The following is a 14,118-nucleotide window of genomic DNA, read 5'->3' as shown; positions in this document are numbered from 1 at the left end:
GTTTTCGTTTCAAGCCACGAGTTTTCCCACTTCCGCCCTTCCGATTGTCTCCCCGTCCCACTGGGGGCGGGGGAGCGAGTGAGTGGTCGTGTGGGACTTCGTTGCCGGCTGGCGTTAAACCACGACACGAGGTGAGTTGGAAGCCCTGCCTGGCTAATGCTGGAGGCTCTCTGTGTTCCTCCTGCCGTCTTGACGGGCCGTCCTTGTTCTTCATTGCCGCTTTATAGCGAGCGCCTCTTGCTCCGTAAGCAGCAGTACTCGGGCCGTGCAGGTACTGCGCGTTGCAGGCAGCAAAGGGCAATTGTGACGCTCGCTGGCGGGAGCGGCAAGGAGTGCGGAGCCACGCTCCTGTAGGGAGCAAAGATGGAACCTCGAGGGCTCTACGGTCATCTGCTGAGGACATCTAATATCCCGACGCGCCTCTTTTGCTTTCCCTGCTTCCTGTCTAATTACTTTGCACGCCGCAGGGCAGGGCGGTAAGTAACACCGTGCAGCGTCTCTTCGATAAGAGACAAGCCCCGCACAAGAAGCCTTGCGTGCGTGCAGGATTAGGAGAGCAGAGTTGTGATAGCACAGAGGTGAGGAAAGGTGCGCCCACCCCAACAGAGCCCCAGGATCGCCAGGGTATCGCTCACTTGCAGGTCGGCCGCTCGCATCTGGTCCGCTGGGACGCGCCGTTTCCTGCTGAACAGAGCTGCCCCTCTGGCACGAAGCAGCTTTGGGTCTCTCGTGGCCTGCCTTCAGGCTGTCACCTGAACCAGGCGTTATTTTTTTTTTTTTTTTAAATCTCTCGCCAGCATCTGTTGACTGGCTGCTGTCCCTCCCACAACCCTGATGCCACGTGCAGACGGATACAGCAGTCCCTGGGGCTTGGTCCAGGGCAACCCCCCCCTGCCCCCTGCCGTTTGCAGGTTCCCTGTGCTGCTTCTCCTCTGTAGGTAATGGGGTGGGGGGGCAGGGACAGAGGCGACCGCCCGCATTGTCTGTTGTTTGCGCTTGACTGCTGTAAAGGCTCCAGCCACTCGGGTGCTTTTTGGAACGGAGGCAATGAAGAGGACTGCCCGGGCTGCGAGTGGGGAAAGGGCAGGGCAACGTAAGCCCTGTGCCCCCAGTAAGTAGTTGCCGCCTGTGGCTGGTCTCTACTGGGCTGAGCTGTCAGTGGTGTCTCATCCAGCTGATGCTCAGAAGAGGATCGTTGCGGGGGTGCTGGTGCCCGGCGAGCGAAGGTGGGAACTGGCGTTCGGGAAGCGCTCATGCGCGGTGACGCGTGTGGCTGGGTCCCCGCTGTTGCCTGGTAACGGAGAGGCTGTACGGCAGCTGGGGATGCGCGCTGCGCCTTTTACGGCGCCCGCCGCTGTTGCCTAGCAACCGTAGCGCGGCACGACGCCTCTGCAACCGCGCATGCGCGGTGGCGCGGATTACGGCGCTCGTGCTGTTGCCTAGCAACCGAGACTGTACGGCAGCTCTGAGGCGCGCATGCGCGGTGCGCCTTTTACGGCGCTCGGCGCTGTTGCCTAGCAACCGTAGCGCGACACGACGCCTCGGCAACCGCGCATGCGCGATGGCGCGGTTTACGGCGCTCCTGCTATTGCCTAGCAACTGAGACGCTTTACGGCAGCTGGGGAGGCGCGCGTGCGCGGTGCGCCTTTTACGGCGCCCACCGCTGTTGCCTAGCAACCGTAGCGCGACACGACGCCTCGGCAACCGCGCATGCGCGGTGGCGCGGTTTACGGCGCTCGTGGTGTTGCCTAGCAACCAGAAGGCGGTCCTAGCCCTCGGGAGCCGCGCATGCGCGGTGGCGCGTTTTGCCGCCCTCCTGCTGTTGCCTGGCAACCAGGACGCGGCACAGGAGCTCGGGATCCGCGCATGCGCGCTGCCGGCGCCTTTCGCCGCCGCTCTCTTCCGCCACCTCGTGACCAATGTTCGGTACTGCCGCTGGGGAGCCCCGCCGGCGCCTCGTGCCAAGCGCTCGCCGCTGCCACCCTGCGACCAATGTTCGGTACTGCAGCTCGGAGGCTGCGAGTGCGCGGGGCTGCCCCCGTCCGACGGTAACGGCAATGCGGCGCCGGCGGGAGGTGCCGCCGCGCTCGTTGCTTCCTCCCGGTAAGGAAACGCTGCCGGAAAGGAAAGCTTGCATGGGCTGTCTCTGCCTGGCCTCCCTCTCCGCGCGGCGGGGCGCGGCGTGGCGTGGGAGCACAAAGGGACAGGCAGGGCACTTACCGGCTGTGGGCAGGAGCTGCTGCGGCTGAAGCTGGAGAGGCCAGAGAAAGGTAGAGAAGAAGAAATGGAAGGTCGCCCGGCCGCCCGGCCGGCAGCTGCCTCCCGCTGCAGGCAAGAGAGAGCCTGCCTCTCCGCGTGTGGAAGGATCCCTCTTCGTAGCCCACAGCAGGTCAGACCGCCAGGGTGCACCGCAGGGTCCGTGTGCAGCACCGACGGTGCGGTACGGCCGCGTGGCGTGCGGGCGAGCGAGGCTCCGTGCCTAGGAAGCCTCGTCTTGCAAGACCTGTGAGATGCGTGTTCTCCTAGGGGGAGGACGGCCGTGCAGCCGGAGTTACGGAAGAGGAGGGGAGCGGGAGAGGAGCCGAAAGAAGCGTCTGAACTGGCAAAGTCTGCTGGCAGTGCCAAGAAACAGAGCTGTGGTGAGCCCCGGGCCCTCGGGGCCCTGTCTCTCTCTCCCCTCTTCTGCGTTCTGGTCCCTCCCTGCCCCTCCCCTGGCCCCCTCTCTTTCCCACACCGCTGCTTTTTTTTTTTTTTCCTTTCCTCCCTTGTACCTCTGATACTGAAAAGCCGGTCCAAGAAACTCTCGAAGGCTCATTTTGGAGTTTTAGAAAGCAGGCATTCTTCATTGCAGCGCTGGATGCACAGGGGATAGTTCCACCTAGCGTGCGTGCCACAGCTTTAGCACAAACAGGTCATATAGACTAACTAATTGCATATGAATCAGATTAGTATACGTATACATGAAAATGATGGCAAGTGATTATCATAGCACTGCCTACATCCGATCACGTGCAATGAAGGATCCATTTGAGCCGAAGGGCTGCTTTTGCGACCACCGGCCCATTTGAAGTTCTTGCTGGCTGTCCTTGAAGTCTTTATTCTTGTCCTTGGTTCTTTGATCTTGAAGCTTAACGCAGTTTCAATCGCATGCGGTCAGTTTCAGCATTGTTCTCATCTAGTCATAAGAGCAAAGAACTGCAAAACTTAGGAGTACCTACCTCTACTAGTTAATTGCTTGGCTATACTTTTGTCTATTGTTTCAATCATCATGTTAGTGTAAGATTTCTAATAATTATTTACTAAATCTCACTTTTACAGTCACCTAGCAGCAAACCAGTTTCCACGGCTGGTACAAAATATTAAAACCACCCAAAAATATTTAGACGTGCCATACAGAATGTATGGAAATATGCTATCAGAGGTGTCCCAGGGGCAGGGGGAGCGTCGGGGGGGGCCCCGAGCCCCGGAGCGGACTCGCTGGCAGGACTCGTTAGGCGCGCGACTGACCGAACGGACACCGGCCGGCCGGCCCCGTTGCCCTCCGGGCTGCGTTTGCGCTCCCTTTGCACGGGGCGAGGGGCCGTGAGGGAGCCCAGGGGAGGAGGAGGTGAGGCGCTGGGGGGGTCGGGCCATGCCCCCCCTGTTCCTGCTGGGCTCCAGCTGTTGCAAATATTCTGGTAAAGAAATCAAAATTTAATCACATAGAAGAGTTAGGTTTGATTAAGAAGTAAAATTGTGAAGCGTAACGTATAGGATTGTTACGTTTGAAACGTAGCCATAGAAACTTTAGGAACTGCGTTACATGTGACTATCGGAACCTTAATATTGTTAAGGTTGGAAATAGCTAACCCTAGAAACCTCACCAGGAAGTTACAGGTTTTTCTATGTTCCGTTTCAAGAAACGAAGGAAACCGTCGTGGACGCCAGTTTGCTGCTTGGAAACCCCCTTACCCTTCCCATCTTGATTTGAGTATCGAAGATTCCAGTCAGTAGAGCTAAGTGTAACTGACCAATGATTGTTTTTAAATAAGAATATTGATAAGGTTATATAATCAAAGGACCAATCCTTAGAAAGGTTAAATTTAAGAACGAGCATAGTATGCCTTTTTATGGAAAGAGCTTATGTAACAATGACCTGACAGACAAAGTCTGTAAAAACTGACCGATTTTGATACTAAGTGGGACACGCCTTTGGAGGAGCGATCCCCCGTGTCCCCAGCGCTGCGATAAACGAAGTGCCCGCTTCTTAACTTCACGTTGGTGTTAAGGAGTTCTATTCCGGATTTCGGTAACGGTTTTGGCGACCCAGACGGGACCTTGCGAGTGAGACTGGACGAGATCGAGTGTCGATCAAACTCCGGCCGGCGCCGAGGTATTCTCGGGGAGAACCATCGCCCTCGACTCACAAAGCTCCTCGCAGCGTTCCCTGGAAAAAAGGTAAGGCGCTGCTTCTTTGGAATTTGTTTGGAAAGCCTGCCCGTGAGGCGCGGCGAAAGCTTCGCAGGGTTGGGGCTTGGAGGGTACCCGTTTGCACTGGAAGCCTAGGCATCTGCCCCTAAGTCGTAAGCGAAAGCTATTGCTGGGTTGGACTTTGTGTATTATTTGGGACAACTGTCATTTGCATTTGTTTGGTATTTGGGATTTGAATGTATATAAGTATAATGGCATTAGCAAAATTGTTTAAGAATAAGAGTGCAGGAAATAGAACTGCTGATGAAAAGATACCAAAAACATCACCGTTGGGATGTTTATTGGCACACTGGGGTGAATTGCAGGAAAAATGGGAAACAAACAGAACTTTGAGTTATAATACTATATTGCAATTACTGTTGTTTTGTAGGAGAGAGAGTAAACGGAATGAAGTGCCATAGGTAGATTTGTTCTTTTTAAGTGAACGTAGCTGACGGGGACCGGAGGGGAGTCTCCCAGCAGAAGCTCTGGTTACAGCTAAACTGGGAGAACAGAAAATTGAATATGAATTGACGCTAGAGTCACCTTTTCAGTTTTAAATACCTTAGAGGGAGAGTTAAGTTTTGAAGAAATTGGTGGTGTTGGTGCAACAAGTGAACGAGAAACTAGACCCTTCTTTAAATCTTTAACAATGAAATTAGGAAAGCAATGGGTCACTCGGCAGTTTTTTGTATGTGCCAAATTCTCCTAAACTCCTGTTAAGGGGAGATCTACTGGAGAACTTAGAGGCAGAAATTAAATTAAAAAATGGAGAGATTAAAATTTTAATTCCAGAAACTAAACATATTGAAGCAGTGGCTTTGTTGTTACAGGATGGTTACCGAAAGCAGAAGATCATACCAGTCAAAGTATAATGCTGTAATTCCAATCGTCTGGACTGGGAAGTTCCCGGTAAATCCAAAAAGCAGAACCTGTGAGACTTGATGTAAAGCCAGGATCGAATCCGCTAAGAATTAAGCCATACCCCCTAAAACTGAAAAGCCGGAAAGGGTTAGTATTGATAATACAAAAATTTTTAGGATATAAATTGTTAACAGAATGTGAATCCAAATATAACACCCCGACCTTGCCTGTTAAAAGGCTAATGAAAAAGATTATAGATTAGTTCAACACCTCAGAGCAATAAATCAAATAGTACAAGATATTCATCCGGTAGTAGCAAATCCTTATACTTTGTTAACAACCCTAACAGAGAAACGAGAATGGTTCACAGTGTTAGACTGAAAAGATGCCTTTTTCTGTATTCCCTTGGATCCCAACAGTCAAGAGCTTTTTGCTTTTGAATGGGAAAATCCTGAGACTGGGAGAAAAAGACAATATACACGGACAGTCTTGCCTCAAGGCTTTAAGAATAGTCTTACCATTTTTGGAAATCCATTGGCACGAGAATTAGAGATTTGGAAGAAAGAAAATAATCAAGAAATCTTGTTGAAATGTATGGATGATCTGTTAATTGTAGCTGAGATGGAAGAACAATGCACAAAGTTAACTATTAACTTTTTGAACTCTTTGGGAATCAGTGGATAGCGAGTGTCAAAAGAAAAAACCCAAATAACCCAGAAAGAAGAAACTTATTTGAGTTTTAAAATCCTAAAAGGACAGAGACAATTAGGAACTGAGAGCAAAGAGGCAATTTGTCGTCTCCCCGAACCTAAGACTACCAAATTAATGACGAGCATTTCCGGGAATGGTTGCGTGGTGTCACCTGTAGATTATCAGTTGTGGCTTGCTGGTCCGACCTTTATAGGAGCAGCTCAAAACCTCAAACAATGGATTGGACTGATGAGACAAGGGGAGTCAAAAGAATCTCAGTAGACATAATAAAGGGGGATGAGAGATGACGTTTAGCGCTTACATTGTTGAAATTAGCTGAGGCAAAGACAGTCTTTGATAAGAAGAGCTGGTCCCAAGGACCAGCCAATGAGGTAGAGACAGCTCCCGATAAGAAGCAGGAGCAGGCCCCAAGAGCCAGCTAAGACCGGTCTTGCGGCTTGGGTGAATACCAAGAAATCACTGAGCCTGCGCAAGAAAAAAGGTTACTAGCGGTGACGAAGAGGAGTCATCTCTCTTCATCTCTGCGACCACCAGACGACCACCATAAAGAGGCACTGCACAAGCGCAGTTGAGAGGAGACTATGGAAATGACCTCTCGGAGCTAATTTTAATATGAAGCGGGGATAGGTCATGCATATGTATAGGCGTATTGTGAATATGTAACACTTGACTGTATAAACTTGAGACAAACTGCCGAGTCGGGTGCGCACGACTTTGGTGGGACTACCCCCCGTGCTGCCCAGCGCTGAATGAACATACCTACTTTACAACCTCACTGACTGTGGAGTCTGTTTTCCGCACGTCACTGATGCCGAGAAAGCTACTTTCAAAGAATTGAAACAGGCTGTAATAGGGGTGCCAGCCCTAGGCCTGCCAGATCTCACAAAGACATTTGAACTTTTCACTCGCGAAAGAAGAGGTATAGCTCTGGGCATCCTGGCCCAATATTTAGGGCCAAGTGGGCGAGCTGTGGCCTACTTCTCGAAGCGATTAGATCACGTGAGTCTGGGATGCTCTGGTCGTCTGAGAGCCGTCGCTGCAACTGCGCTACTGATCCAGGAAGCTCGTAAGTTCACCTGAGGACAAAGGATCGCTGTACGTTTCCCATACGATAACTGTTGCGCTAAAACAGAAAGGGGGGCATTGGTTATCCCCTAGCAGAATGCTGAAATACCGAGTGGTGTTGCTGGAACAAGATGATGTTTACTTAAGAACTACTACCACCGTTAACCCTGTTGCGTTTTCAACAACTGATCAAGTTAAAGGAGAACTGGAACGTGACTGCTTGCAGACAATCGAAAGAGTTTACCCCAGCTGACTGGATCTCGGAGATGTGCCGCTAGAAGAAACAGACTGGGAACTCTATACCGACGGAAGCGGTTTCATCTGTGAAGGAAAACGTTTATCGAGATAGACAATAACAACCGAGGAGATAATTGCGTTGCGAACTTTGCCTTCGATGATATCTGCCCAAAAGGCTGAATTGAGAGCTCTTATTCGAGCTCTGGAACTAAGTCAAGGAAAGCGAGTCAACATTTGGACAGACTCAAAGTACGCTTTTGGAGTAGTACGTGCGCATGGAGCGATATGGAGAGAGAGAGGACTGTTATCTGCACAAGGAACCACCATTCAGCATGCAGAACAAATACCGAAATTGTTAGAAACCGTTCAAAAACCAACAGCGGTCACGATAACGCGCTGTAAAGCGCATCAGTTAGGTAAGACTGTTCCTAACGCAGGTAACCGACTGGCTGATAAAGCTGCTAAAGAGGCTGCAGAAAAAGGCATCCTAGCGCTAGTTCCAGAGAAAAGTATAAAATTGCCTAAAGAAACTCCAAATTATAATGAAAAAGATGGAAGAATTAATTGTGAGATTGCAGGCTAACAAAATGAAACAGGACAGGCTGTAACACCGACAGGTCAAATAACAGTCCCGCCCACAATAATAAGAGAAACTGCCCGAGCTGAGCATAACAAAGGCTATCGGGGAACAGAAAGTAAAATATGACAAAGATTGTTTAAACATTTATAAGCGGATGTGAAATTTATATATGAAATGATCCCCAAATCAGTAATAAGATTATCTTTGGAATTATTAAATAAGGAAATTTTTTAGGGGAATACTAGCAAATTGATTTTATAGAATTGCCTTGAAAAGAAGGATCTATCCTAGTTTTAGTTGATATCTTTACTGGGTGGCCCGAGGCTTTCCCTTGTCGCACCAACAAAGCAAGAGAAGTAGTTAGAGTCTTGCTCAAAGAGATAATACCAAAATATGGGGTGCCTGTAAGAATGTCATCTGACAATGGCCCTCATTTTATAGCAAAGATGATGAGACAAGTTGAGCAAAGTATTATCTATAGATTGAGACTATCACACCCCATATAGACCACAAGCAAGGGGGGGCGGGGGGGGAAGAAAGAGAATGAACTATACCCTTAAGCAACAGTTGAGTAAAATTTGTCAGGAAACCTCACTCACATGGGTTAAAGCCTTACCCATGGCTCTATTAAGAATCAGAGTATAGCCAGAAGAGAAAGAAAATTTAAGTCATTATGCAATGTTATATGAAAGACCGTATCAAGAGACCTATGTTCTGAGTATCTTGAGTGGCTTTGGAGATATGTTTTTAAAAGGTGTTATGATTTCTTTAAGAAATTCTTTTCAAGAACTTCGTCAGTATGTCTCCGCAGCTGGACCCTTAGAATTGGACGTAGCAGCGCATCCCTTCCGACCAGGAGACTGAATATATATAAAATCACTGAGAAGTGGAAAGGACCGTATCGAGTCATTTTAACAACACTTACAGCAGTAAAGGTCTGGGAGAAGAACCTTGGCTTCATTATTCAAGACTAAAGAAAGCACCAACAGGGAATTGGAAGTCTAAAGAAACTGGCCCTTTGAAACTGAAAACCTGTAAGTTTCACGTTATCTGTTTGGGAAAACAATTGTGTAAAGTTTATAATATTGGGGTTGCTATTAGGAATATTGTCAAGGGCAGTAATCTTTTTGTGTGTTATAGGGTTTAAGTATTTTTTTTGAGGGGTTCTAAACACAAGATAAACAAAATGAAACAATTATTGTTTGAGCTATTAATCTTGATATTAACCGTTTCTGTAATTTTGATTAAAAAAAAAAAATTCTAGTTTTGGAATTGATTCAAAGTTTTGTAAAGACACAAAATTTAACCTCGATAACAGCCTGCTTTCCGATTCCAAAGTCAGATGAAAATCTAGTTCCGTGGAGAATACTGACATTGAATTTAACCAAAACTCGAGAAAAGATGTAGAACAATGAGAATCATTTTAGCAAATTAAATTGGATGGATTTAAAAGGCAATTATTTTTTTAAATTTGAAAGAAGGAATTATAGCATTTTGAATTATAACATTACCAAACCATCCACCTCACGGACAAAAGAATTAATTTATCGCCCTTCGGGAGAGACTTGTACAAACACCCCTTGGGGCTGTCAGCTGCCAAAACCGTAGAGACAAGTGCGAAAAGGAACTTGGGATCCTATTTAAAATATAAAACGATGTTTGGAATTTACTGGAGTTCCAGGATCCTTGTTAGATCCACCCAGAGTCAGGACCATCTATGGAAATTTAGATTGGTTTAGACAAAGAGAGAAGAATCACACATCCTAAAGAGAAGGGTATGAAAGTTTAGACTTGCAACTCCTCTGACCCCAAAATCCAAAGACTTTCTCTAGTAGCTAAAGCTCTAAGATGGGGGATGTATTTGTAGAAAGTAGAATAATATTTTAAATGATCCTGGGTCTCCTCTTAATAATGGAAAAAAATTAGCTTGGAATTGACTGTATTAAAGGACAGGTGAAAAGTTTAGGGTTAACTGTTTGGGTGAATATTGATGATATACGATCCACTCACCTTTTCCTGAAAGACAAAAGCAAATAATGGACTTTAGACTTAATAACTCTATCCTCTCTCTGGAAGAAATCTCCCTTGTGGCCTCGACGGTGGACCTGGGTAAATCGGAAAGATGATACCTGGCAATTGCCAAGTCTTAGAACTAAAATAAGACAGGTATTAAAATCTGTATTTTTACCCCAGTGAACAGCTCGTCAAGAGTCATCTTACTCTGACATCTTTCATTCCATAAACGAAGCACCTGCTTCTGAACTTCCCATGGGTGTTCTGGAGTTTTATTCGGGATTTCGGTACCACAGCTGCGGGCCGGGGCTGGAGGAGCCCCAGGTGCGGGCAGTGAGGCTGATGGCGACGGCCCCTCCCTCGAAGGGGGGGCTGCCGGGGGAGGGGCCGCGGCGGGGCCGGTGGGAGCCCAGGCAGGAGCGGAGTGGAGCGGAGCGGAGCAGAGCGGTGGCCGGGCTGCGGCTGCTCCTCGGGAGAAGGTGAGCGGGGCCGGGCGCCCCTTGGACCGCGAACGTCCCAGACGGCGGTGGCCCGGGGGAGGTGGGGGCCGCCTGTGCCGAGGCCGGGGGGGGGGCCGGGAGCACGTGGGCCGGGGGGGGGCCCGGGCCCCGTGGCGGGGCTTGCGCACAATCGCCCGGCGGGTCCCGGGGAAAGCCCCGAGGAGGACGGCGGGGTCCGTGCCGGACGCGCGGAGCGGCAGCGGGGCGGGGCCGCGCCGTGCCGGAGCGGCGGCGGCAGGCGCTGCCCGGAGCCGGGCGGGGGGGTGCCGCGCCGTGCCGGAGCGGCGGCGGCGGGGACTGACCGGAGCCGGGCGGGGGGGGTGCCGCGCCGTGCCGGAGCCGGCGGCGGGGACCGTCCGGAGCCGGCGGCGGGAGCGCGCCGGAGCTGCCCGGAGCGGCGCTGGGGGCTCGGCGGGGACTGCGGCTGCACCTGCGTGGGGGTGGGCGGAAACGGAAGCGGCGTCCCCTCGGGGCATGCCGGGAGCTGTAGTTTCCGCGGACTCGGCGGCCGGGCAGCCGCGTGGCTCTCGGGCGCGGCGTAGTCCTCGCTGCTGCCGCCGCCGCCGCGGCCCCCGGAGTGCGACCAGGTCAGACTCAGGAGCGTTGCCGGTTTCGCGTGGTTTTCCGCGGGCTTCCCGCTGCGCCCGCTCCCCGACCAGCCCTCCCGGGCGCATGCGCCGTCCTGCGCGTGGGGCAGCCCGGCGTTCGCGCGCCGGCTCCGGCCCCTCCGGCGCATGCGCGGTCCCCGGGAGCAGCGTGGCGGCGCGCGGGTCTCGGCGGCAGCTGGCGAGCGCCGGGACCGCGGGTGAGGCGAGCGATTCCCTCCGGCGGGGGCGAGGGCGAGGGCGAGGGGTGCCTCCTGCCCGCTGGCCGCCCGGGGCTGGCAGGACGGGAAGCTGCGAAGCGGCCGCCGCGGCAGGCTGCCGGTCCGCCGGAGGCGAGCCGGGCCAGGGCAGCGCCAGGGAGTTCCCCGAGAGCCGGTAGAAGGGAAGAGGGGACGGAGGCGGGCACCCCCCAGGCGCGGCCACCGGGCGCCTGCCCGAGTCGCCAGAGCTCCCCCGGCCCGGCTCGGCCCGTGCGGCTGCCCCCAGCTCCAGCCCCTCCCCTGAAGCCTGCGCTGTAGCCGCAGGCAGCCCCCGAGCCCTGTTGCGAGGGCAGCAAGCTGGCCCTGGGGTGGTCTCGAGTCTCCCTTAACGGGGGTGCCGTTAGCAGCGGCGCGGGGAACGAGCGGCGTCTGCGGAGGCCCCTGCGGAAGGAGGGGCTCCGGCCAGGGTCGAGCTGCGGTACTAACGGTCACTGCTGCCTCTTTCCTTCTCCCAGAGGCCACGCTGTGGGTGCGGTTGTCTGTTCGTCCCCTGGGGATGCCGTTGACTGCAGCAGCCTCAGGCTTGCGTGGGCTGTCTCTGCCTGGCCTCCCTCTCCTTGCGGCGCAGGAGCACAGAGGGACAGGCGGAGCGCTTACTGGCTGTGGACAGGAGCTGCTGAAGCTGACGCTGAAGCTGGAGAGGCTACAGAATGCTAAAGCTGCTGAAGAATAAAATAAAGAGGATCCAGCCACCAGCTGCAGACAGGAGATAGCCTGCCTCTCCAGGTGAGGATGGATCCTTCCTAGTGTAGTCCTCAGCAGGTCCGATCACCAGTGTGCACGGCAGGGTCTGTATTCATAACCAAAACCACAGTACAGTCATGTAGTGTGTGTGCATGTGAGGCTGTGTTTCTAGGAAGCCTCATATTGTAAGAGCTGGAAGACACCAGTCTATTCTCTTAGGTGGATGACAGTCAAGTGAGTGCAGCTACAGAGGAGGAAGGGAGAGGGAGAGAGAGACAGACATGTCTGAACTGTCAAATTCTCCCAGCAGCTCCAACAGCGGGAGGTACAGTGAGTCCTGGACCCCTGGGGCTGTGTCACCCCTCTTCTGCATCCCAGTCCCTCCCTGCCCCCACCTTCTCTTTCTCTCACTGCTTTAATTTTTTTGTTGTTTTTTTTTCTGTACCTCGCCCTTTCTTGTTCTCTAAGTCTCTTTCTCTGTTGTTCTGCCTCTCTGTTTTCTTTTTCTCTCTGCACTTCTGACCTGTCCCATCCCTCTTTTTTTTATCCTCTGTCTCTGCCTTGCAGCCCATCACTACTTTGTCTTTCTCCATCTATCCGTCTGTCTTCTTATCCCAATCTTGTTAATTCCTCCCTGTCTGCCCTTTAGCCCTTCACAATTCCCACCGCTGTCACCTGTCTGATGCTGTGTCTCTATTTTTAAATTCCTTTCTCTGCCCTGTATTCTGGATACACTTTTACTTTCTTAGATTCTCTTGTTCCAGGTCCCTGTCCCTATGTTTTAACTTCTTCCCTCACTGTCCCATAGCCCATTTTTGTCTTTATTATTCTCTCTCTGTCTGCTTCCCTGTCCCTATTCTTTATTTCCCCTCTCTCTCCCCTTTAGATCATCAGTGTTTTTGATATTTCTCAGTCTCTCTCATCTACCTCACTGTCCCGTTTTTTAATTCTTCCTTTTGCCCTGTGGCTCATCACTAATATTTGTTTTTATCCATCTCTCTGTCTGGTACCCTCTCCTTTTTTATTAGTTCCTCCTCTCTGTCCTGTAGCCCATTGCTGTTTCCCCACCCTGTCTCTCTCTGTCTCCCTTTCCTTACTTTTCAATCCCCCCTCTCTGCCCTGTAGCCGATCACTGTTGTAGTGAGTTTGTGTGGCAAGCTGGGGCAGGGGAGTGGATAGGGGCTGCAGGGGTGGGTTCTGTGAGAAGACACCAGGACTTGCCCCCATGTTGGGCACAGCCAGTTCCAGCTCCAAGATGGAGCTGCTACTGGTCAAAGCTGAGCCAACCAGCAACGCTGGTAGCACCTCTGTGATATTTAAGAAGGGCTAAAAAAAAGCTGTGCAGAAGCTGTCAGTCCTGCAGACACCAAGGTCAGTGAAGAAGAAAAAGGAGGTGGTGATCCAGGTCCTAAAGCAGAGATTCCCCTGCAGCCTGCAGTGAAGACCATGGTGACACAGGCTGTCCCCCTGCAGCCCACGGAGGTCCATGGCGGAGCAGATATGCACCCTGCAGCCGATGGAGGACCCCTCGCCAGAGCAGGCGGATTCACCCAAAGGAGGCTGTGACGCTGTGGAGAGGAGCCCACACTGGAGCAGGTTTTCTGGCAGGACCTGCGGCCCCATGGGAGTGACACCACACTGGAACAGAAGAAGAGCACAAAGAAGGAAGGAGCAGCAGAGACAACTTGTGATGAACTGACTGCAACCCCCCGCTCCTTCTCCCCCTGTGCTGCTCGGTAGGAGGAGGTAGAGAAGTCAGGAGTGAAGATGAGCCCAGGAAAAAAAGAGAGGGGTGGGGGGAAGGTGTTTTTCAGATTTGTTCATATTTCTCATTATTGTACTCTGATTTTGACTGACAATAAATTAATTTCCCCAAGTCGAGTCTGTTTTGCCTGTGACAGTAATTGGTGAGCGATTGCTCTGTCCTTATCTTGACCCACAAGCTTTTTTGTTGTATTTTCTACCCTCCGGTCTTGTTGAGGAGGGGGAATGGTAGAGTGGCTTGGTGGACGCTCGTCAGCCAGCCAAGGTCAACCCACCACAGTTTCCTTCTCTCAGGCTCCCTGTCCCTATTTTTAAAATCTGGCCTATGTTTCTTGTATGTCGTCACTTTTGAAACTTTCTACCTCTCCATCCTTATTTAAATTCTT

The 14,118-nt window shown here is 51.7% G+C and overlaps 1 protein-coding gene and 1 long non-coding RNA gene across 8 annotated transcripts; one reads left to right on the top strand and one right to left on the bottom strand.

The window, feature by feature from the left end:
- Positions 1-3,240: 3,240 nt before the first annotated feature.
- Positions 3,241-9,628, bottom strand: LOC128135180 (E3 ubiquitin-protein ligase synoviolin-like). Of its 6 annotated transcripts, none has more exons than XR_008232978.1 (3): positions 9,577-9,628; positions 5,292-5,437; positions 4,001-4,426 (listed from the first exon to the last, which is right to left on the bottom strand). XR_008232978.1 is itself a non-coding variant. In XM_052773867.1 (2 exons), the coding sequence occupies exons 1-2, from the start codon at positions 9,619-9,621 to the stop codon at positions 3,360-3,362; spliced, it is 360 nt and encodes a 119-aa protein (XP_052629827.1). In that variant the 5' UTR covers positions 9,622-9,628; the 3' UTR covers positions 3,241-3,359. The 6 variants fall into 6 exon arrangements, 1 of the variants encoding a protein (XP_052629827.1); XR_008232980.1 differs by having other exon boundaries at positions 5,311-5,437; XR_008232979.1 differs by having other exon boundaries at positions 5,292-5,381.
- Positions 9,629-11,912: 2,284 nt separating this feature from the next.
- LOC128135181 (uncharacterized) lies at positions 11,913-13,847 on the top strand. Of its 2 annotated transcripts, none has more exons than XR_008232983.1 (3): positions 11,913-12,010; positions 12,188-12,293; positions 13,400-13,847. It is a non-coding gene; the product is annotated as an uncharacterized LOC128135181 (long non-coding RNA). The 2 variants fall into 2 exon arrangements; XR_008232984.1 differs by having other exon boundaries at positions 13,314-13,847.
- Positions 13,848-14,118: the final 271 nt, after the last annotated feature.

This window comes from Harpia harpyja, chromosome 22, assembly GCF_026419915.1.
Source record: "Harpia harpyja isolate bHarHar1 chromosome 22, bHarHar1 primary haplotype, whole genome shotgun sequence".
NCBI classification, from domain to species: Eukaryota; Metazoa; Chordata; class Aves; order Accipitriformes; family Accipitridae; genus Harpia; species Harpia harpyja.
The sequence above is the reverse complement of the archived record's forward strand: the minus strand, read 5'-3'. Positions and strand labels throughout refer to the sequence as shown.